Source organism: Natrix helvetica (genome assembly GCF_964273705.1).
Source record: "Natrix helvetica genome assembly, chromosome: 3".
In the NCBI taxonomy this organism is placed as follows: Eukaryota; Metazoa; Chordata; class Lepidosauria; order Squamata; family Natricidae; genus Natrix; species Natrix helvetica.
The window spans coordinates 106,702,773-106,724,999 of NC_138549.1; the positions used below are offsets into that span (position 1 = coordinate 106,702,773).

General features: G+C 37.3%; 1 protein-coding gene across 4 annotated transcripts; it reads left to right on the forward strand.

Moving 5' to 3' along the window:
• Positions 1–1,292: 1,292 nt before the first annotated feature.
• On the forward strand, positions 1,293–21,732 carry MYSM1 (Myb like, SWIRM and MPN domains 1). Of its 4 annotated transcripts, XM_081948500.1 has the most exons (21): positions 1,293–1,476; positions 2,902–2,977; positions 3,425–3,495; positions 4,285–4,362; positions 4,633–4,659; positions 5,075–5,153; positions 6,519–6,617; positions 7,312–8,042; positions 8,724–8,854; positions 10,351–10,454; positions 11,579–11,656; positions 13,295–13,383; positions 13,696–13,750; positions 13,827–13,877; positions 14,602–14,676; positions 15,039–15,227; positions 15,425–15,557; positions 17,614–17,719; positions 17,835–17,892; positions 18,502–18,560; positions 19,333–19,452. In XM_081948500.1, the coding sequence occupies exons 1-20, from the start codon at positions 1,400–1,402 to the stop codon at positions 18,544–18,546; spliced, it is 2,352 nt and encodes a 783-aa protein (XP_081804626.1). In that variant the 5' UTR covers positions 1,293–1,399; the 3' UTR covers positions 18,547–18,560; positions 19,333–19,452. The 4 variants fall into 4 exon arrangements, 3 of the variants coding, with proteins under 3 accessions (XP_081804626.1, XP_081804627.1, XP_081804625.1); XR_014175001.1 differs by lacking the exon at positions 17,614–17,719 and having other exon boundaries at positions 19,333–19,399; XM_081948499.1 differs by lacking the exon at positions 18,502–18,560 and having other exon boundaries at positions 1,295–1,476; positions 19,333–21,732.
• Positions 21,733–22,227: the final 495 nt, after the last annotated feature.

Below are 22,227 nucleotides of genomic sequence, written 5' to 3' on the forward strand. Positions count from 1 at the left end.
ACCGGTAGTAAAACTTTTTGAATCCCACCATCGATTTACTTCCTTTTTTCATGTTTATGTTCATACGTATACTGTTATATTGTACATGTCTGACAAACAAACAAACACATAAATAAACTGTGGCAAGAAAGGTTCTAAAATAGTACAAAACTCACTTAACAAACATTTCTCTTAGCAACATAAATTTTGGGCTCAGTTGTGGTTGTAAGTTGTACTGGGTTTGGAAGGTGTTCTCAACTGGTGAATCAGGAATGCCTTTTAGGAATATAAAAATCAGAAAGACCCCTAGGTGGAAGCAGAGATTCAGGAAATGCACAGTTTTTTGCAGCCCAGATCTGGCAGCTGTATTGTATTGCATAGCGTCATCTTGCCACTCGAGTCTAACGGAATGAAAATGTCTACAAACACATGAATATGTGATTCACAGACCTAATCCAGACTCTTATAAACCAGACCTGTCAGAAAGGCCAGGTGGGACTTCTGCTTTTACTACATGCTGTTTGGAGAGCTACGATGCTGGGGGCAATGTTAACATTAACTTTGAGTGGATATGCTGTATATACTTGTGTGTGTGTATATATACACAGTATATACACACACAAACAGTTTCACTCTGCTCTGTAGGAAGCTCTCCCTCCCCAGATCAAAATAGTCTTTATTAAAAAGGCTGGGCTATTTCCCCAAAGGAGAAAAATCTTAATAAAGGCAGAAAGTAGTTCCAGTCTTCCTGCCATAGGAAAATAGCTTCAAACGAAGAAACTTGCTGGCCTTCAGGAATGCAGATTTGGTATCCATTCAGGAAGACTGGGCCAATCTATTCATAAACAAAATGCCCAGAAGGTTTGAGTTGATGGGATTAAAAATCTACATTCCCCCCACTCCAATTCCAAGGGCAGGACATAAAAAGGATTAACCCCACCACCATTGAAATAATAAAAGACACATTGCACAATCCTTTGGAGCATCCCGGAACCTTATAAACATCCATCCAGGCACTCAATCATTTGGTCAGCCACTCCAGAAACATTTGCTGCTGTCACTGAAGTTTCTGGCATCTAAATAAACAGAAACCTTCTTTCCAATCAGCCAGTCTCTATTTTATTCTTTTTCTCCCGAATTGGAACCGGACTGGATTTTTTTCTTCCTAGAGCTTTTTCTCTCGCCACGCTGGGTCTTTCTATATAGCGCCTTTCCAGCCCAATCACATTTTCCTTCCCCATAGCCACCTGAGGGCGGAAGCAAGAGCCAACGGGTAACCAGTCGTCTTTCGCGCATGCGCGGATCTTGAGCCCACCTCCTGTAACGTCACCCGGGCCCGAGTTCCAGGGCGGAAGACGCGCCAGCCCACATTTGACTCCCTTCCTCTGTCGTCGCCGCCACATCCGGTGGAGGTGCCAGTATGGAGGCTGTGGAAGAGTTAGATGTTGATGTCGAGGGAGACTCGACGGTGGGACTTGCTGCGGAAGCGCAGGCAGGGTAAGAGAAAGCGGGCTTTGGGTTGGGGCCTGGCAATCAAGAAGATGGTTCTGTTTTGGAGGAAAGGCCTCGCGCAATGCCGTTCGCCCAGACCCTTTTCCCATGGCAGGAGCTGTTTGAAGTCTGTTGCTGTCCTGGATCTAGGACTCGGTGTTTCTCAGCCTTGGCCAGTTTAAGGTATGTGGACTGCAACTCCCAGAATTCCACAGCCAGCCATGCAGCCCAGGGAATTCTGGGAGTTGAAGTCCACACGTCTTAAAGTTGCCAAAGCTGAGAAACACTGATCTAGGTTTACTGGCTCGTCTTCGGGGACCATGTTTCATTCCGTCGGTCTCCCATAGTCAGGTAAAGCAGCCTTATGAGTTAATTTATCTATTCTGTTCTCTTAGAGGACAAAGATAATGGGTGACTAGGCTGCAGCTTTTCCTGCTTTCCAGGGTTATTTTCACATAGCATTACACTATAAGCTGTGCTTGATGAGCTTCTTAAAAATTATAACAGTTAAATTAAATCTGTGTCTCCTTCCCAGTAATCTTTCAGTGTGACAGAGATAAGGGTGGACGTTGAATATCTATAGACTTCTTTGGAGGGTGTGAAGGGTGAAAATTATTTACTCATACAAATTTTGACCATTGTTTAGAAGCTGTAAGGACTGGTAAATTCAGGAATAATTGATAAAATCTTATCTGGTTCCCTTATCTGTTGTTTATCAGCATCTCATGGTTCATAGATTACTTTTTATCTCTGTGAAAATAATTTACTTTTTCATAGTCTTTCATACCTTTTGTTCCACTTCCATACTTTGTTGTTTTCCACTGATCATTTGAATTGTTCCTACTCTTTAAAATTATTTTATTTTATTTTATTATTTTAACAGTACAGTTAACTTTTCATTTTGATACACAGTGTGCAAAGGACTCTGATATTTTTATGGATGATCTTTTCCAACTACTGGTTCTTCAGTTCAGATGGCCCTAAATATGGCATACTGCTGCAACAATAACTGAAAGTTTCACTGTTTATCACATGAGATAAGGAATTATGGATCTTTGCTATAAAATAATGTAATCATTTTTCCAGGACTTGTCGGATGCAAATAACCAGGAGCATTCATTGAGTCCAAAGTATAGAAGAGTTTATTATTGCTACCTATACATGAGAATCTAGTCAACTAATGGTCAAAGTTAATTTGGCTTTAGATAAAGATCAACAGAAATCAAGAGGGAGTTGGATTTGAGATCTCTTGTGGCAACATTTAACCCAGCTCTCTAGTTCGGCCTGTTCTTCTACTGTATTATTTGTTAATCCATATGCTTTTGTAAAGACAAATGGATAAGATCAAGGGCAGGGCAATATTATACAACATTTAAAAATATTAAAATACCTTGCCTGTGATACTATTTATTCTCTGGCTTTTTGTTTCAGAAGTTATCAATATCCATCATCCAGTTTACTTCAAGATCACTACCTTGATTCCACTTGGAGAACAGATGTGGTTCTTGTAAGTAAACTACAGAATATAATGGAAGAATGAGTTCTCATTCTTTGTATTTTGGAACAAATACTTTTTGATGTCTTTTAATTTCCATGTACTTTTGCGTATAAACTACCATAGGCAGAAAGGAAATATTACATGCAGTGTTAATGAAAAATATTTAAGCCTGGGGACATAGCTAGTTATGTGCAGTATGTTTATGTATAGGTCTTTTTCTTTTTGAGGCATGCTTATTATAATTGTTGTCCCTGTTCCTTTTTGAGTTTCTAAGGAAAGGATGAAATTTTACTAATTTATATTATTTTTTAAAACCAAATTTTACCTCAGGTTTTCTGAACTTTCCTACAAATATGCCTATTTTTTTCACTTTGCATCTCAGAGGATTTCTCTTTCTCTTCATACCACTTCTTGTTATGAAAATTAATGTTGTATAACTGCTATTCCTTCTCTTAGCCTTGGAGTCTTGATAGTACAATTAGTGAAGAAAACAAGGCTGCCATTGAGAAGATGCTTCTGGAAGAAGAGTATCCTTTTCCTACTAAAAAGTGAGAAAAAGAGCTGTAATGTAGATTTGTAATCAGAAGACAGCTATTAAGGATTGTGACTGGCTTTGTAACCATTTGTTCCTCATATCTATTTCCCAAGATACTTTCTTTTGCCAATAGTCTCCTAATCCTCTGTGGAAAAAGAGGATTATTTTTATGTCCTTGTAGATTAGATTTACAAGGACATAAAACATGAAGGCTTCTTTTCATAAATATGACATACTTATTTGAATAAGCTCAGTTCTCCTATATGAAAAGGAAGAACTTGGGTTATGTACTGTGATTGTTTTGTCTAACACCAGTTTTTGGGGTTCCTGGGTAGATTTTTGCTTTTTCCATGTCCTGAACAACCAAGCTCAGAGAGCACCAAAGACCCTTCATTTCAATCCTGAGTTACAAATATTGTTTTTTATTATTTCCTCTGCAGGAAAGAAATCTGAAAGTAAAATTATTCCAATTTCATTGAATGTGGGGGGTGGTACAGAGAAATTTTATGTGTCTTATCTATGTTTTTTTGTTTCAGTTAAAATAATAAGCACATTAAGCTTTCAATGAAGTTTGATTAAATACACGTGGGATTATTTTTCTTCATTAACCAAGTATTGTGCAAGAATATGTTGTGTTATTACAATACTTCATGAGTGTTACAATTTATGCACATTGATTGGGTTTCAGTGACACTGCTTTGAATAAATAACTGCCCAAACATTCCTTTGAAAAGTTTTCTCTCACAATGCTGTACTTTCTGAAGTCCTTAATATATTTCAGATATTACTTGTCTAGCAAGTCTCTTCCAGAAAAAAATTGGCATGAGCCAAAGGAAAATGATAAAAAATGTACAAAAAGGTAACATTTGCTCTATAAAACTGTGGTGGGCCACCAGTTCTTTAATGTTCTTTCTGACCACACTGTTAATTTTTTAAAGCAAGAATTTAATATTTTTGAACATAATTTCATTCTACAAGGTATAAAAATTAAAACTGAAAATAAAAGCTGAAAGTAATCAGAATCCTGGAAAACTTTTTGAAAATCTACACATTATAAATATAACTTTACAAATGTCTGCTAAATGTAGAATATTAAGTAAAATTTACTTTTCTTGTTTTTACTTCATAGTCCACACAAGAAAGAAACAAAAATCACGTATGTACTTCTGATGCTAAATCTAAGTTGAAGATTGTTGTTTTATGCTTGTAGAATTTATTGTGTCGTTTATAAACACTCTGAAATAATTGAATTTCTTGCATTCATATTGGATTGGATCCAAGATTATATCTTGCTGGTAAGACCCTTCTATCAGGGCAAAAGATTTTTAATACCATCCACACATTAACAACTCCCAAAACAGAATGGTGGAGTGTTAGGAAATCCTATATGCAAGGTATTGCAAGTCACAGAGTCTTTTATCTTGAACCCAAACCCTTGTTTAAGAAATGTCTATTTTTTAGACATGTGACATTCTCTTAAGTATTTTTTGTAAAGGCAGTTGATTATAAAAAGTTTTGTTTTTATTATTTAAGTGGATGTGTATGAAATCAAGTATTTCGCTTTCTGATAGGCTTCGTTCACCTACAAAATCAACAACTAGTTCACTGAAGTGGACAACCGAAGAAAAGGAAAAGTTTGAAGAAGGACTGGTAAATATTACTAACACTATAATTTCATATAAACAGTTTTAAAATACAACCATACCTCATAATTGTTTAAAAAGGAACAAGAAAGTACAGGTGGTCCTTGACTTATGATCATAATTGAGTCCCAAAATCCTTTGCTAAGCAAAAGAGTTGTTAAGTGAGTTTTGCCTCATTTTATGATTTTTCTTGCCACATTTGTTAAGTGAGCCACTGCAGTTGTTAGTAGCACAGTTGTTAAGTGAATCTTGCTTCCCTATTGACTTTCCTTGTCAGAAGGTTGCAAAAGTTGATCACATGACCCTGGGACACTGCAGCCATCATAAATATAAGCCAGTTGCCAAGCATCCTAATTTTGATCACATGACTATGGGGATGCTGCAAATGTAAGATTGAAAAATGTCACTTTTTCAGTACTTTTTTAACTTCAAACAGACACTAAAAGAATGGTTATAATTGAGGACCATCTATAATTCTACTTGGATCATTTATTGCAAGTTTGGTGATAATAACCCTTCCTTCAGCCTTAACATTAAAACATTCTGTCTTGAATAAGATAAGGTAAGCTTTACAAGCCAAAAGGGATTCTAAGATGCTTTACCAGGGAAATGCAATTCCTTGTACTGATTCTCACACTATTGCCAAAAATCCCCAATAATTTGAGAAGGAAGATGGAAAACTCTTATCTTCCGAGAGTAAGATATAATCTGGTTTAGCTTCTTAATAAGGATTTACACAACTGAGCTTGAAAACTATTTTTTTTATTTCTCTAAGTTTCTTAGTCTGTTATGTTAATAAAGGTATCATGCCATTCTGGAGATTGCTGGAAAAGTGTATCTTAAAATTAAATTCTAAAAAACTCATTTGACAAGAAAGTACTGTGGTTCACTTTGGGGGTCTCCATGATATTTCAGAGTGTGACTATAGTACTTGTTTGCAGTACAGGTAGTCCTCATTTAGCAACCACAATTGGGATTAACAACTGGGCTATTAAGTAAAACTGCAACTGCAGCTTACTTCAACATTCCTTTGCTTTTCAGAACTACAAAGGTCTGAATGTGAGGACTGATCACAATACTTTTTCATCATTATTGTAACTGCAAATGGTTGCTGAATGAGTTAGAAGTCTGAAAGTACCCCTCAATTTTACTCTCCTGAGAACCAGAGAGGGTCCCTTCTGAGGTGTTTTTTTACAAGCCCTTCCTCCTTCAAATTCACATTTTGTTTATCAGGCTGTTTTCTTCCTCCTGTCTTCCAAGGAGATGGCCACGTATACATGTACCATTACAGTCCCTTACAACAGCCATGTTTAGATAAATTGCTATCTCTTCTGCATTCCCACCTCTGAATTTATATTTATTTTTTTGCCAGGCTAAATTTGGCAGAAGATGGACAAAAATCGCTATGCTGATTGGAAGACGTAACGTTCTTCAAGTAAAGAGCTATGCCAGACAATACTTTAAGAACAAGGTAAATTAGAAATATGTTTTACTTGACAGGATGACAAATACAAAACGATCAGCTATAACTGTGATGGTGAACCTGTGGCACGCAGCGCCCTCTCTGGGCACGCGAGCTGTCACCCCAGTTCAGCTCCACCGTGCATGTGCGCATGCCTCCTGCCGGCTAGATGGTCTTCGGGTCTCTGCCGAAGGGGGTGGTTAAGGGGTAGGCTTGCATTTGGGGGGCACTTTGGGCACTCGGTCCGGAAAAGGTTAGCCATCACTGAGCTATAAGAAATAAATTGATCAAATCTATCTAGTGTCCATCTTCCCTTTTAATTCATATTAATTGAGCCACTGAGTAAAATATAGCATCACACAAATGGACTGCCACTCATGCAGCTTCAAATTCTTTCAAATGCCCAAATTCTCTATTGAAATTTTAAGAACACCTGGTTGAGTTTTTGTGTCTGGATCCCCCTCCCCACCCCTTTTTCCTCATTTTGTATATAGGAGCAGTTCTATCATCTAATGCATTGTTACCTTGGGATGAAAACACTGACTATTACTACTATCTGGAATTGTTAACTGGAGAACGGGGGAATTGTTAACTGGAGAACTGAGAAGTAGCTGGTTCTATGTATATGTCTTAACAAGTATTCTCTTTTGTTTTGATTTTTTAATTTAGTCGTGCAATGCTTAACTCTTCTTAATGTAACCAGGCAAAAAGTGGCGGCGTAGAAAAAGTGAAACAGCAGGAGCAGCAGCACATCGGTGCTCCTCTTCCACAAAGCAGTGAGGATGTTGAAAGGAAGGAGGTGACATGGGCACTAGAGCATTTAAGAGGTCGAGCGGACCCTAATTTAAATGCAGTGAAAATTGAAAAATTATCAGATGACGAGGAAGTAGACATTACAGATGAAATGGATGAACTTTTATCCTGTGAACATCAGCAAGAATGTAGAAAGACTGAAATATTAGATGTTCCAAAAAGCCCATCCGAGCCAAGCAATTGGACAGAACCTGTCTTGGATTCTGCCCAACACATGCCTGCTATTCTCTTAACCCAGGGTGTTACAAAACCAGAGCAAAACGCAGATGAAAATGCAATATCCTGCTCTGAGAGTAAAGAGCATCGGACTATAAAAACAGAGAACCAGAAGTGTGACGGAACAGGGACTTCTGAAAGTCCCGACTGGTTTCCTAGCTCAGAGCTTTGTGAAGAACCAAAGGACATAACTGACAGCGGCATTCCTTTCCTTTCTTCTGAACACCTTGGGGAGGAAAACCAGATGGATGCAGAGGAGCTTAAGTCACCAGATCAAGAAATAGCAATCGATAGAGGCATTATATTGGAAGAAGAAAAGCAAGCGATTCCAGAATTTTTTGTCGGGCGTCAAGCCAAAACACCTGAGCGCTATTTGAAAATTAGAAATTATATTTTGGACCAATGGTAAGCATTGTTGATGAACTGGAAGCGTCACTTCAGGTTCATCTGACTCCTTTGTACAATAAATTTGCTGTTTTTAAGGGGATCTGATTAAGGCACACACCTTGCTGGTGGAAAGAATGCCATCGGTGATAGGGTATGCAACAAATATGTTTGGTGTAATTAAGAGTTCAGATATTTTTGATAAACTTACACTGTTGTGTTGTGGTCATTTATAATACATGTCTTGGTAGCAATCTTTGCCCCCCATTTGTGCACCCTGATAACTACCAGTTATTTGCAAAACTGTAGAGCAGTCAGATCTACAACTGAGATATTACTGGGAAACTTAAGGCCAATCAGTCTCTTTCTGCCCAATCTATTTTATATGGCTGTCACAGAAATACTATTGTTATTGTATATTTCTGTCTTCATATATAACTCAAAGGCAGCAAACTTACCTTAATTCTCTAATTCCTATTTTGCCCATATCATTAACCCTATAAAGTAGGGCTGGGCTGAGAGAATTTTCATCCCAGGGTCACCAGCTGCCTTTCATTGCTTTTTATCACTTCAATAGAAATTCTCTAGAAGAATGGCAACTATCCAATAGTTTTCATGACTGCATTCACCCACCTGAAATTATGAGATACATTTAGGTGTGTCAAATCTATATTTTCAAATTGTGATTCCACTTGGTTTTAGGGAAAGAATCAAACCAAAATACCTGAACAAGACATCGGTACGTCCAGGACTGAAGAATTGTGGTGATGTCAACTGCATTGGACGAATACATACTTACCTGGAATTAATAGGAGCAATTAACTTCGGCTGTGGTAAAAAGAACACTCTTTCATTAGATTTACGTCTGTATCCTTTGTTTTTTTTCAAGAGTCTCCAAAGCAGCTCACAGCTACCAAAGACATAGAAAATTCTACTGAACCTTTTCTTTTAGAAAGCACTGGTAGACTTGAAGTGGAAAGAGAATAATGATTAGAAACAGCCTTTTTAAAATATGCTTATTGTGGTTGGAGGTCAGATGCCAATCCTAGAGAGAATCAAGAACTCATATATGATCTTTCTCTTTCTCTCTTTTTTCATTACCTCAGAATTGTATTTTTCTGCTTCACTATGTCCTATGTGATAAAACAACAACACAGCTTTTTGTATGAAAAAATATCCTATTTAATTAATAGGATAGCTTAATGAGTGGTAGCTTTTGTGGGCTGAAGGCCAATTAAAAACTAAGTGAAGTTTCATCAGGAGTTCTGAGTGTATGCATAATTGATTTGGATTCTATATGAGGAGGTCAAGAGTGTCAGTTGTTAACAAATATTTTATAAATAGTGTGCCGAAAAATGAAATAAAAAACCATTATCCCTGTTTAAGACGTTGGAAACAAATTAGTGTCTTTTGATAAATTCTTTTATTTCTCTTAACTGAATTTTCTTTGTGGTCAGTAGCAACAAAGGCGGTCAAGGTTTTTCCTCTTACGTGCTTTTTTTTTTCTCCAAATACTCCCACTTCAGATGCCAGAAGTAGGTCTCTTTGTCTTATAAATGAGGGAATCAATGATTGTTCAGCGCAATATATGGAAGATGAAGTATATGAATCCTAAATGTATTGGGTTTTATGATGACAACTTGTAATAATGTCACCAGAAGAAAAATAACAGTGGGGTTAATATCTTGGTCAACTTAATTGGTATTGGCTGCTTAATTTGTGGAGTGCATGATTTAACTCTGTAAGCTATGCATAAGGATCTACTTGTGATGTAGATTTTTTGTGTGCCTAGAATTTGCAGTTTGAATGAAGCATTTGTTGTTTTCTCTTAAAACAAGCAAATTGGTTGCTGTCTCTTTTCCCCTTCAGTTAGGTTTGGGGACTTAACTGGATCTGATGCCTGTACTCTATAATAGGTTAGAGACGGATCCCAAACGTTTATTTTACTATTTTCCTTAATGTTATGTAATACCCAGCTATATTGTAATATCTCTACATCTTGCCTCCACATTTGTATACTCCTACATAGGTAGCATTGTTTATGTAACTTATAACAATTCTTAGTCTGGCATTCTTTACAAAGCTTTGCTATTCTAAAGAGCATATACACTAAATGAGCAAATTGATTATTTATTTATTTTGGAAGCGATGCTCTATTTAGTCACATAAACCTCATGATTGCATGGAAATGTTAACTTGAATGATAGAATTACAATAAGTGCGAAGTTAATATTGTCATCAGATGTTTGGTTTTGACCCTGGGGTTAGTTGTTTTTTGAGCATCTGTCTAAAGTGTAGACTGAAGGGCAACATCTCTTCACCTTTACAGAGCAAGCTGTGTATAATAGACCGCAAACAGTTGACAAAGTACGACCCAGGGAAAGCAAGGATGCTGTTGACGCATATCAGCTTGTGCAACGTCTACAATCTATGGTGAGATGGAAAACAGGCTCATGTGTTTGTGATTCTTTGGGTTATTTTTTCTTCATTCTCTTTCTACTGCATTCGTTTGTAGGAATCATATTTGTAGGAACACAAACCTGAATACATTTTTTGACACAGTGGTGAGATTTCTTTGACTTCATAAATTATATATTGCCGTTCTACCCGGGATGCTATTTTTGCAGAGATTTTGTTAAATTATATATTGCTCTCAACTAGATCATTGGGCAGGTATATAATAGAGGTTATTTGTTTTCTAATCGATGTATTTAATTTTGGAGGCTGAGGAAATGACTATCGTTCGCAAAAACTGAAGCGACCAGTTAATGCACTATACAGCTAGTCCTCACTTAATGATGGTACTTGGAACCAGAATTTCCGTTGCTAAGTGAGGTAGTTGATTATGAGCAAAAAGTGAGGTTATATAAATACAAAGTAAAAACAAACGAGAGAAAGCCTGGCGAATCTCCCCCCCCCCCCCCTCCCAGGCCTTTAAAAGCAGCTCAATTTGCCATTACATGAATGGAGGGAGGCCTTAGAATGAAGCAGCTTGCAACATTTTGCATCGTTGCCCAGTTGTTTTTCTGGAGTCATTTTCTCTGCAGTCTCCTGTTAAATCCAGTCCATTTTCAAAGCTGTTTTTCTTTTCTTTTCTTGGCTTCTCTTTCTGACATCATCACATTTGGTATATCACATGTGACTAGCTTGACTAAATAGGCAGACACTTGAGCCTACTTATATACTCCCCCCCTCCCCCAATGCTAGATTGGAAAGAATAGCTAGAGAGGGGGGAAAGGCCCAGCATGACTTCTGGTATTTCCCCCCCCCCCCAGCCCTTTCATCTGCAGTTGCTACAGGAGTTGTCTGTAATTTTTTTCTGCATTGCATAGATGCATGCAGAATTAGGAAACGAGGCTGGAAAGAGTAAAAATGGGTCAGATTGGGTCAGCTAAAGTTCATGTGTTATCTATATTCATCAGCTGGTAAGGAGAGTGGCAATCCGGATCACTGTACATTGCAAATATTTTTGTGACAGTCCTTCATAAATTATGAAGAGAGCTTGATGCCCTTGGTGCACTTGAGTAGATGTGTGAGTGCATTTCTGTTTGGTACAGCGTACGAGGCGGCGGCGAGTGAGAGACCCATGGGGAAACTGGTGCGACGCCAGAGATTTGGAAGGACAGACGTTTGAGGTAATTAACATTTTAGACTCCTTGAACTTGTTTGAGTATATATATACCATATTTTTGGCATATAAGACGCACCTTTTTCCCTCAAAAAAGAGGCTGAAAATCTGGGTGCGTCTTATACACTGAATACAGCATTTTTTGCCTCCTGAAACCCCGCCCCCTTCACCAAAATGGCCACGCATAGCTTTTAAGAGCCTTGCAGAGTGCTACTAGGGGCTGGGGAGGGCAGAAATGAGCGAAAAACAGACCGGTTTTTGCTCAATTTCCCCAGTCCCCAGGAGCACTCTATAAACCTCCTAAAGCCTATTCATGCCCTTTTTGCAAAAAACGGGCCATTCTTTTGCTTGTTTTTGCCCCACCCCCCAGGAGCACTCTACAAGCCTCCTGAAGGCTATTCATGCCCTTTTTGGGGGGAGGGGGACCTCCCAAAAACGGGCCGTTTTTGGGAGGTCCGCAGATTGCAAAAACTTTTTTTTTAAATTTGCCTCTTCAAAACCTTAGTGTGTCTTATACTCAGATGCGTCTTATACTCCGGAAAATACGGTAGCTAGGAGGATACCCTTTCCTGGAACACACTTTGACCAGTTGTAGCCAGGCCTCCAGGTGGGCCTTTCCGTGTCCGGAGATTGATGGGAAGGATGCCCCTCTTGATTGTTAGAATATTATTCAAACTTTGAGGGTTGGGTGAGGGTACAGATGGGAAGACCTGGGGGGGGGGGGAACGGAAAAATTGGAAAAAACATTTTTCCCCCAAAGCTGTTTGGGAAAAAAACTGTTTTTCCTCCAATTTTTCTGGGTTTTTTCCAGGCTGGGTGGTTTAGATTAATACTTAGGGGTCATAGACTTGTAGCCCCTTAAAAGTTCAGAAAAGGGAATGTTTTTCATGTAACCATTAAAATATTGAACATGGCGTTTAACTATTAAAATCAGGTATGGGATTTTTGTTTTATGAGATTGTATACCTCATAAGAAATTAAGAGTTGTGGCCATCTTACTATATCTGTAAGTTTCCTTTGAACACTCTATGGTTACTGATCTAGTTGAATGCTTTGATCTTGTTGATTATGACTATCCAGTTTTCTTAGCCAAGGATTAGAGAGCCTATGGAGAAACAGATCAAAGTGCCATTGAGACCAGTTTGGTATTGTGGGTTAGGTGCTGGGCTGTAGACCAGGTGTTGTAGCCCTCCCATGAAAACCAGCTAGATGCCTTTGGACTGGTCAGTCTCTTTTAGACCAACCTATCTTTGTTGCTGTGTGGAAAATAGGAACCTTAGTTATGTATGACATCTTGAGTTGACCATAAGTAAGGACAGACTAAAACTAAAGCAGACATACTTGGCAGAATAGTATATTTTAATATTTTAAAATGTCCTTATGCAGCCTACCAATGGGAAAATGCAGAATGTTCATTCTTTTCACTGGGAGAAATTGTTTTGACTTCTGTAGAGGGGATTTGTGCATTCCTGACACTTAAGTAAGTGCATTTGGCATAATGCTAGTTTAATTGTGGTAGCAGCTGTTAGCATTGGCTAGTGGGACAACTAAATTAAGCGTTCTCCAGCTCACTGATTTCTTTGAGCCTAAGTATATTTAACACTCGTTATTGGGTAGTTTACCTAATGCATATGTTTGTTTTTAGCATCTCTCTGCTGAGGAGCTAGCAAAGAGGAGAGAAGATCAGAAATATAAACTACCAAAAGCATTTAAAGGACAAAGACACACCAAAAGGTTTTTTTTTTATTTATAAAATCTTTTTGGAAAAAAAAATGACTGGTGAGATTTTAGATTTGCGAGTTTCCTGTCAGAAGAATTTAAGATTAAATTGAGTTAAATTCATTCTATAAAGTCCATACTGCAGTAAAAAGATTGAAACATGCACATAGATTTTTTTCTTATATATAAAAGTGCTTATTTGAACCAATCATGAACACTTGGGATATTGGAATTAAAACTAAAAATATGAAGAAATTACGCAGCATTTAAATGTTTTCTTTCCATTAATTTTGCAATTTAAGATATTTCTTTTTTTTCATTCTGTAGTTCATTTGATCCCTTTCAGCTGATCCCTTGCTGTTCCTACACAGAAGAAAAACCAGTAAGTCTGATTTTGGAAAGATGAACATGTTTTAGTCTCCTTAAGCAAATTTTTCTTATGAGTTTTATCTTTTCAGGAGCCATTCAAAGTGACAGTATCTGCAGAAGCACTTCTGGTTATGGATTTGGTAAGCCCTGTTCTATTGAAATCGCTTACAAAATGGCTTTAAATTAGTTGAAAGATTTAAGTCATGATTAAATAAAGTTACAATCTTTTTGTGCATTATAAATGCATATTAATTAACTACTGCTTGATGTAACTGAAACTGATTCTGCCGTCATGGTTAAATGCATACATTTTAGTACATGTTTGAGATTCTTAATATGGATTTATAGTGGAAATAGCCCATTTTGTTTTTATTGGCAGTTATTTTAAAAAATATGTTTTGATGTCTCTGAGAGAATATCTTAATTATTCCTGCAAATAGGTTTTTCTCAATTATATGTGCTTTATATGATATCTTACATATGGCACATCTTATATAAGCTTTATCTTCTAACATATTTTCCTGCTTGTTTTACTTGTTTATCAATTAGGGATAATAAATAAAACTTCATCCCAGTATACCTTTCCCTCTCTTAGTCAAAACAGTAACTTCTCATGTACAAATTCTCCCATTTGTAGCAATTCAAGAGGTAGTAACTGTTTCATAGACCTTTATCACATAAAGTTCTATTGTGTCTTAAGCACAATATTTATGAAAATAGTTGGGATAAAGTGTCCCAATCTTTATAATTCTACCTGACCTTTTCTTTTCTATATATGTTGGGGAGAGAATAAGAATGGGCAAAGATTGCCAACATTTTACGAATGATATTTGAATTATTATTATTTCTTTCCTGTATTTTTAGCATGCTCATGTTTCAATGGCAGAAGTAATTGGTTTGTTGGGTGGAAGATATTCTGAAACTGATGGAGTAGTTGAAGTAAGTACCATATTTATTTTTAAGTTTAAAAAGGGGGCTTTTACCAATTTGTTATGAATCCTAGACACTATGGGGATGCTCTCCTATGTCTCCTCTAGGGAAATAGAGAAACAGGGAAACAGTTCTGTTATTACTTCAGGGAATAATTTGGAATATAATTTTCTATTACAAGAAATGAGTTATAGTGGACTAAATTGAACTAGAATATATTAACATATCCATTAATGACGTCTGCTTAAGAGCTTGATCTCTGTACATTTGGAATTCAGGTGTCCATTTTGAAACAGAGCATGTTCTTCAGAATCTAAAAAACAAACATTCAACTGTAGCGTCCCCATTAAATCCTATTTGTTAACTTACAGGTCTGTGTAGCAGAACCCTGCAATAGCCTTAGTACAGGCTTGCAGTGTGAAATGGATCCAGTATCTCAAACTCAAGCATCAGAGATACTTGCGGCTAGAGGTTACAGTATCATTGGATGGTACCATTCTCATCCTGCCTTTGACCCTAATCCTTCCCTACGTGATATTGATACCCAGGCAAAATACCAGGTAATCTATCCCTGTCGAATAAAAGGGATAGAACTTATAACTGTTGGAAATAATGCTGTTTATTTATTAACCATATGCAACTTTGAATAATGAAACTACGATATACCACTGTTATTGATGCATTTGCATTCTGATTGATTATATGCAGAGAAGGAAAAGTATATATTTTTGTTGATTGCAGTCTTATTTTTCTCCAGAGCTATTTTTCCAGAGGTGGCTCAATGTTTGTCGGAATGATTATAAGTCCTTACAATCGAAATAATCCTCTTCCATATTCTCAGATCACTTGTCTTGTGATTAGCGATGAGACTAGTTCAGATGGATCCTACCGTAAGTGGTTTTTTTTTAAAAAAAATAATCCTCTCTGTTATAGGTTCTGTTTCAATGTGTTTTAAAAGCAGGCTTTGGAAAGGGAAGAGAAAGAGTCATTATAATTAAACTATGCTTAATTAGAAACCTTGGGGGTGGGGAAGAAAAGTATATGCTAGTTTTTATAAGCTGAACGTTAATTAATGAATTTGACTCTAAACACCAAGATGCTGGGGTTACATGAATCTGTGATGTGCGTTTGCATTTATAGTGAAGCAAGCTTTGGGGGTTGGAGTAAATTAGGCTCCCCCTCCTGTTAAATACCAGCCTTTATTATGGAGCAGCTCCCCCTCCCCGCCCCCCCATTCTCATAAATGCCCATGCTGGCTCTGGAATACGGAAAAGTGGAAGTAGATACCAATTTTAAGAGTATTTAACTAAAATCTGGATCGTGTTGCAATTATAGTAGATCCAGCCTTGTGATTAGCAATGCAGTATTTATAGGTATGTCAATGGTCGTAACATTCCTGGGAGACATCTATACACCCCAAACTTAAATTACATATTTAAAAAATATTTTAAAAATGATCCAAAATGAACAGAATTGAACATTTCCCCATAATGTTCATGGGAGGCAAAAAGGTGCAAAATTATTTTATATTCAAATCAAATCAAATCAAATTTTATTTGATTAGCCGCAACCCTCTCCCGAAGGACTCGGGGCGGCGTACAGTCAAAAAGATAAAATACACATAGGACACACATACATACGAAAAAACAAGGACAATTACATTTGTGCATGGAGGAGAGTAGACCTGCAAGTGAAAGACAATAAACACAGCTAAAAACACAGTTAAAACACAGTTTAAAATCCCCTAAATAAAATTGCTGAATTAAAAACCCCTCAGGAGCGTAACGAAGTTATGGTTGGGCCAGGCCAGATATTTGAAAAAGGTGGGTCTTGAGCTTAACACGGAAGGAGCGGAGGTCTGTAGTGGTCCTAATATCCGGGGGGAGGTCATTCCACAGGGCTGGGCCCGCCACAGAGAAGGCTCTGCTCCTAGGTGCCGCCCCATGACATTGTCTAGTGGACGGCACCTGGAGAAGTCCCTCTCTGTGCGAGCGAATAGGTCGTAGGGATATTGTTCGATTTGGTTCCTTTTTTAAAAAAGCATACTTACAAAGGGGAAGCGTCTGCATTATTACCCTTGTGCCTCTGACACCTGAAGAGTTCAGTTGTTTTGTTTCTTGTTTGTACTAGAAGGTTAGAACTCCGATTCAGTCTGAAGTTCACAGGCTGTCAGATGGTTGCTAGCATCTGCTTGACTACATTCAGTAACTAGTACAGTATATAAATTATCTTTTTGTCTTTAATGGTCTAGAATCTAGATAAATGAACATATGGCTTTCTAAGTATCTGAAATGTCTGTGTACAGGGAAATTGTAGAAAGTAGATTTGGGGGTTTGAGTAATTTAGTTAAACCCAGTTCTTAAAAATATTATCAGCAGAGCAGCCTGGTTAAATTGGAAAAGCCAAGCAATAAGAGAACTTGCCTGTGGATTTATAAAATCTGTATCTAGCCTTTAATCTCTTGATATTATCAATAATCCTTTGTAAATTGATATCCAAAGCATGAAGACAATTGAAGTTGGTATAAATTGCAGTATAGGATTATCTGTGATAGAAGGGAGGAAAAGAAATTAATATCAATTTCAATAATTAAAGGTTTGAGTATCCAAGATGTCGAATGTTTCCAGTTATAATCAAATGGCTTTATAGTTTGTATAATACATCTCATTTTTTTAAATTAACAAGGCATGCATTTTCTGCTCAATTATACTATGGACAAGCAATTAAATGAGCAATTCGACACAGATTTGAACCTGATTTTAGAACTTCAGCTAATTTGGTCTGTAATTAAGACAATTAGATCAAGGTCTTGATGTTATAAACCAGTGTTGTGCTTTTTTTGTCAGTGCAAATAAAGGGAGGTGAACAATAAAGTTTACATCAAAGAGAGCAGCATTTTTTGTATATGATTCTGTATAATATGATATATGTTTTAATGGCTTACAGGCCTGCCATACAAGTTTGAAGTGCAACAAATGTTGGAAGAACCTCAATGGGAGATAGTATTAGAAAAAACACAGTGGATAATTGAAAAATACAGACTATCTCATAGGTGTGTAGCTGCTTGTATTTTGGAATCTTTCAAGTTAGTCCAAATTAGTATGTATTTCAATAAAAAGTACTTTTATGTATCCTCTGACATTGTCTTGCCATGTTTCATTCAATAGTTGTGTGCCCATGGATAAAATCTTCCATAGAGATTCAGACCTAACGTGTTTGCAGAAGGTAATCATTATAAAATTCTTCGTTTCTCACCTGAAATTTCAGGCAGCATAATTGTGCCTAATTACTATAGAAATCTTGAGTTGGATTCTGATTTCAGATGATTTGTTCTAAGTATGAAAACTCATGGCATTAGTTTTGGTTGTGTGTACTAAGTGTATCTAAATCTGGATCCAATCTGTTAAATGTGAGAGAAATTGTCCTAAAAACTGTGAATGAGTGGTTATGTATTTGCATATATTTACCATTTCTTTGCTGAGGCTCCCAAGCAACTTACTCTTATAAAATACCGAAATCAATGAATGTTTGGCAAAATAGACTTCTCTTGGGTAGATTAAACTTGTCTTCAGAAACCTATGGCCTGGCTGTCTTGATTTTCATCAAGATGTATAAACCTTAAATAGCTTTAAATGGCCAGAATTCTACCCCAACAGATGATCCTTGCAAAAATGAATGTCCCCACACTGAGTCTTCTCACTTTTATATTTTTCCCATCAGTTGCAGTCTACATGTTTGTTTACAATGATCTGTTGATCATTGCATGAATTTTACATACTTCTAGTTGAGGTTCTTCAGGCTTAGGGAGATCCTGGTTTTGTTTTGTTTTTACAGATATTTCACTTGGCACTCGAGCAAACTTCTCTATGCACTTGTTGAAAAGTGAGGAGCAGGTAGTAGATTATATCTAGTTCCATAAATGTGTTGATGGTTCCTTTATTTGAATCAATGGAACTACAGTAAATATACTCTTATCATTCATTCAAGTGGCTGATTCATACCATACAACCGAGTGATAAGATGGACCAATCAAAAATAGGGTTAGCACCATTTCCAAACATCAGTCAAACAATATTTGCCAAGCAGCCTCCAGTCACCAAGACTATAACATGCTGCAGAGTGAATTTGGACTATCATTATCTCAAGAAATCCTTATGTACAACTTTGATGGATAAATGATGTAATAAGCATTAGCTTTAACAAGTCTCACAAAAATTGCCTCTGTTCAGTGAAAAAAAAAGGGCAGAGCAGCAGAGAACACATTTCTTGGATTGAAGAGAGGTGTTTGCAAAGCTATTGATATGGCTTTCTATATATAAAATATTTGAATTGGGTAACGTTTGACATGTTTCAGATACAATCACATATAATACCTCTGTAGCAGAATTTGAAGTAACAACTACATTAACAAACTGGCTATTCGTCATGAAGAACGTTCACTGCAGAAAAGCAATTCATTGAATCCCTGATAGCTATTTGTAGGTGGCGTGTGTGATATACATTTGTGAGTGTATGTAAATAAACCTGGGCATGAGGTCTTAATAGGCTTTGGTTAAAGAATCATAATAAATGTATAGTTGCTCTCCCCGCTACCCCATAACTCCTAAATGTTATTTCAGCAACTCTGACATTATTCTTGTCTTTATTCTTCCATCTTACAACTAGCTTTTGGAGTGCATGAGGAAGACTCTGGACAGTGTTGCCAATAGCTTCATTGCTGAAGAATTCCTGACGCAGTTAGAAAACCTGTTCCTTTCAGCTTATCAAAGTGAGGAATGGACCGATACTGCTGAGGAAAATAGCATGTGTCCAAATGACCTGCCAACATGATAACACTGGAAAGAAAAATTGACCACTTTATAATGAAGTGGCCATCGTTGAGAGTAACCGAATCCAGTGTGGCTGAAGAAAATTACTGTTAATGAAAGACCGTATGAGGCAATCATGGTGAACTATCTGACCTCTGGCATAACTTCTAATCTTCTAAAATTACAGTTATACAGCAGGAAAATGAACCATTTTACCAGCCCACCACTTAGGTAGAAGCTGTCTACCGCTCTAAAAAATTGAAGTGATAATGTTTTACTTGGACCAAGCACTATTAGCTCCATGTTGAAATGATTATATTGCCGTTCTGTTTAGGAAAAAACCTCCATGTTGTGTTTAATGTATATTCCCTAGAGGCTGTCACGTGCAATTTCTTCTGTTTTATAAAATAAGCTACACCATATCCCAAAGGTGCTTTTTCAAGAGGCAACTGGACTTCCTGGTTTTTCTGTGAAGACGTTTCACTTCTCATCCAAGGAGTTTCTTGAATGAGAAGCGAAATGTCTTCAAAGAAAAACCAGAAAGTCCAGTTGCCTCTTGAAAAAGCATCTTTGGGACAACCATGATCTGGATGACTGAGAATCTCCATAGACATCAAGCTATGCCATATTTTATAAAATAAGCTTTACCATATCCTTCTGAAAAGGAAGCAATCAGTTTAAAAACATATCAGAATTATGTATATTCTCAGCCTTTCATTTCTCGGTGGTTGATCCATGCCGACAGTATTTGAAGGGGAAATTAAGATTGGGTTTATCTTTGCACCACATTGTGTGGAACTGAATTGAACAGAAACAGGTTTGTGGAATTTAGTATGTCTATAGAATAGGATGTTCTTAATGGTATGGATCTGAGAAAAGATACCAAAAAACCCTCCAAAACAACCCCCAATTCTTGTCCAAGTTCTAAACCCACAACATAAAATGCAGATATAATACAAGGGAGAAAGACTATGTCTAAAAGCAAAGTCGAAAGCTGCAAAATGACTTTACAGATCTATTTCTTTTTAACCTGAACATCATCTCCAGGCTAATGTGCTGTATTCTCAGCCTAGCCTTTCTTGTTCCATTGTGAAGCCAAGTTCCTTCCATTGTGATTATGGTGGTGTGCAAATTGTGCAAGTACTGCTGAGTCGTGAATTTATAGCGCTTTCTCGGCATATATTTGATTTAGTTAATTGCATGTAAGGCTCTTATATCATACCGTGCCATATAGAGTTGCTTTGATATGAAGTCTAATCCATACATTAGTTCCGTCCCCAGGCTATTATGTCAACCAAATTGCATGTGATATAATGGCTTGTATGTGATCCTACTGAGATCCTAGCATGGCACTGAAACCACTGATTTCTAGAAGGAAAGAAAAACCTCCCAAAATATATATGGAATTTGCAGTCATTGCAACATAATTTTATTGAAAAAATGTTTACATTCATATTGTGTGTAACAAAGGTTGTAAATAGCGTGCCTTTGTACGGAAAGAATGACTGAACTACTTTACTTTCATGTATATTTGCCCATTGCGTGTGCAGTTTTATGAGGAAGTGGAAGGAATTAACCACTCAAATAATGGAAAAGGCTTTTCCTGGCAATGTTGTGTATCCTTAATGGCGTGAAGATATTTAAAAGATTTCCTTGTTTCAAATTGGCCTCTAAGGGAAACTTTTCATATAAAAGAAACATAATAACATGGTAGGTTTCATTGTGTTTGACTCGTAGGATTGCATTTCAGAGCTGTGGGGCAAAGCAGTTCCATCAGCCCTGGCTTATACTGTCAATTGCCAATGTACTCCTAAAAGCACAATTGTAGGTTTCTAGCGGCACATGCTGCAAAATTGGGATTTTAAAAAAAAGAAAACCTGTTAACTATTCATCATGTATAAATATTGCGTAAAGAACTTATCACTGGGCATTAAAAATGGGTGCCTGAGTAAACGTGTGCTGTAATTGGAAACAACTTGTTTATAATGACTTTCCATGGAGACTTTATAACTTGCTACAGAATAGTTATTGCCCATAAAGGCCGTAATTGATCCTGCTTCAAACTTGGGACAGAGCCACTAGGGGGTGCTATGAAACAACTGATGCCTAATAAACTCCTTTGGGGTTTAGAGAATAGTACTGCACTCTTTTCTAATTACCCAGAATTTAACTAAACAAAAACACTATTTTATAAAACCATATAGCTGGGAGGAACCTGCTCCAGAAATCTCACTTTTCCACATCATAGAAATTTGAATAATGGGATTGGGATTTCACTATTCCCACAACTCATTCTGAGGGGGGGGGGGAGAAAGCTTAAAGCTTAAATCATTGGACTGCCTCTGCCTCTTATTTAAAACAAAATCAAAAACAGGAGAGTTGGGATATACAGGTGAAGTGTCAAGTCAGCCTCCTCTGCTATTCTTAATTTGCAAAAACGTCTTTGGCCTGTAGAAGTTTTGTTTTTTTAAGTTGAATGGCTACAGGCAGCATTTTCCTTTAAAACATGCTGAACAAATCAGCACATATTTATGGGATAAATAGAGTTGGGCAAAGAGCTTTCTGCAGTGAGAGATTACTAGAGGCCAGTGATGGCTAACCTTTTCTGAACTGACTGCCCAAAATGTGCCGAATCCCCAAAATGCAATGCGCGTGTGCTCCCCCCACATGCGCCCTGCATATGCACAGTAGAGACCTGAAGACCAGCTGGCCAGTGGGGGGCTGGTAAGAGGCGCGCATGTGGCAGAGCTGA

Excerpts from the sequence above, each read along its gene's own strand:
- MYSM1 (XM_081948499.1), top strand. The coding sequence starts at position 1,400 with ATGGAGGCTGTGGAAGAGTTAGATGTTGATGTCGAGGGAGACTCGACG. Across the intron at positions 8,855-10,350 it reads AGCAATTAACTTCGGCTGTG|AGCAAGCTGTGTATAATAGA; the intron begins GTAAAAAGAACA and ends TCACCTTTACAG. Across the intron at positions 15,228-15,424 it reads ATACCCAGGCAAAATACCAG|AGCTATTTTTCCAGAGGTGG; the intron begins GTAATCTATCCC and ends ATTTTTCTCCAG.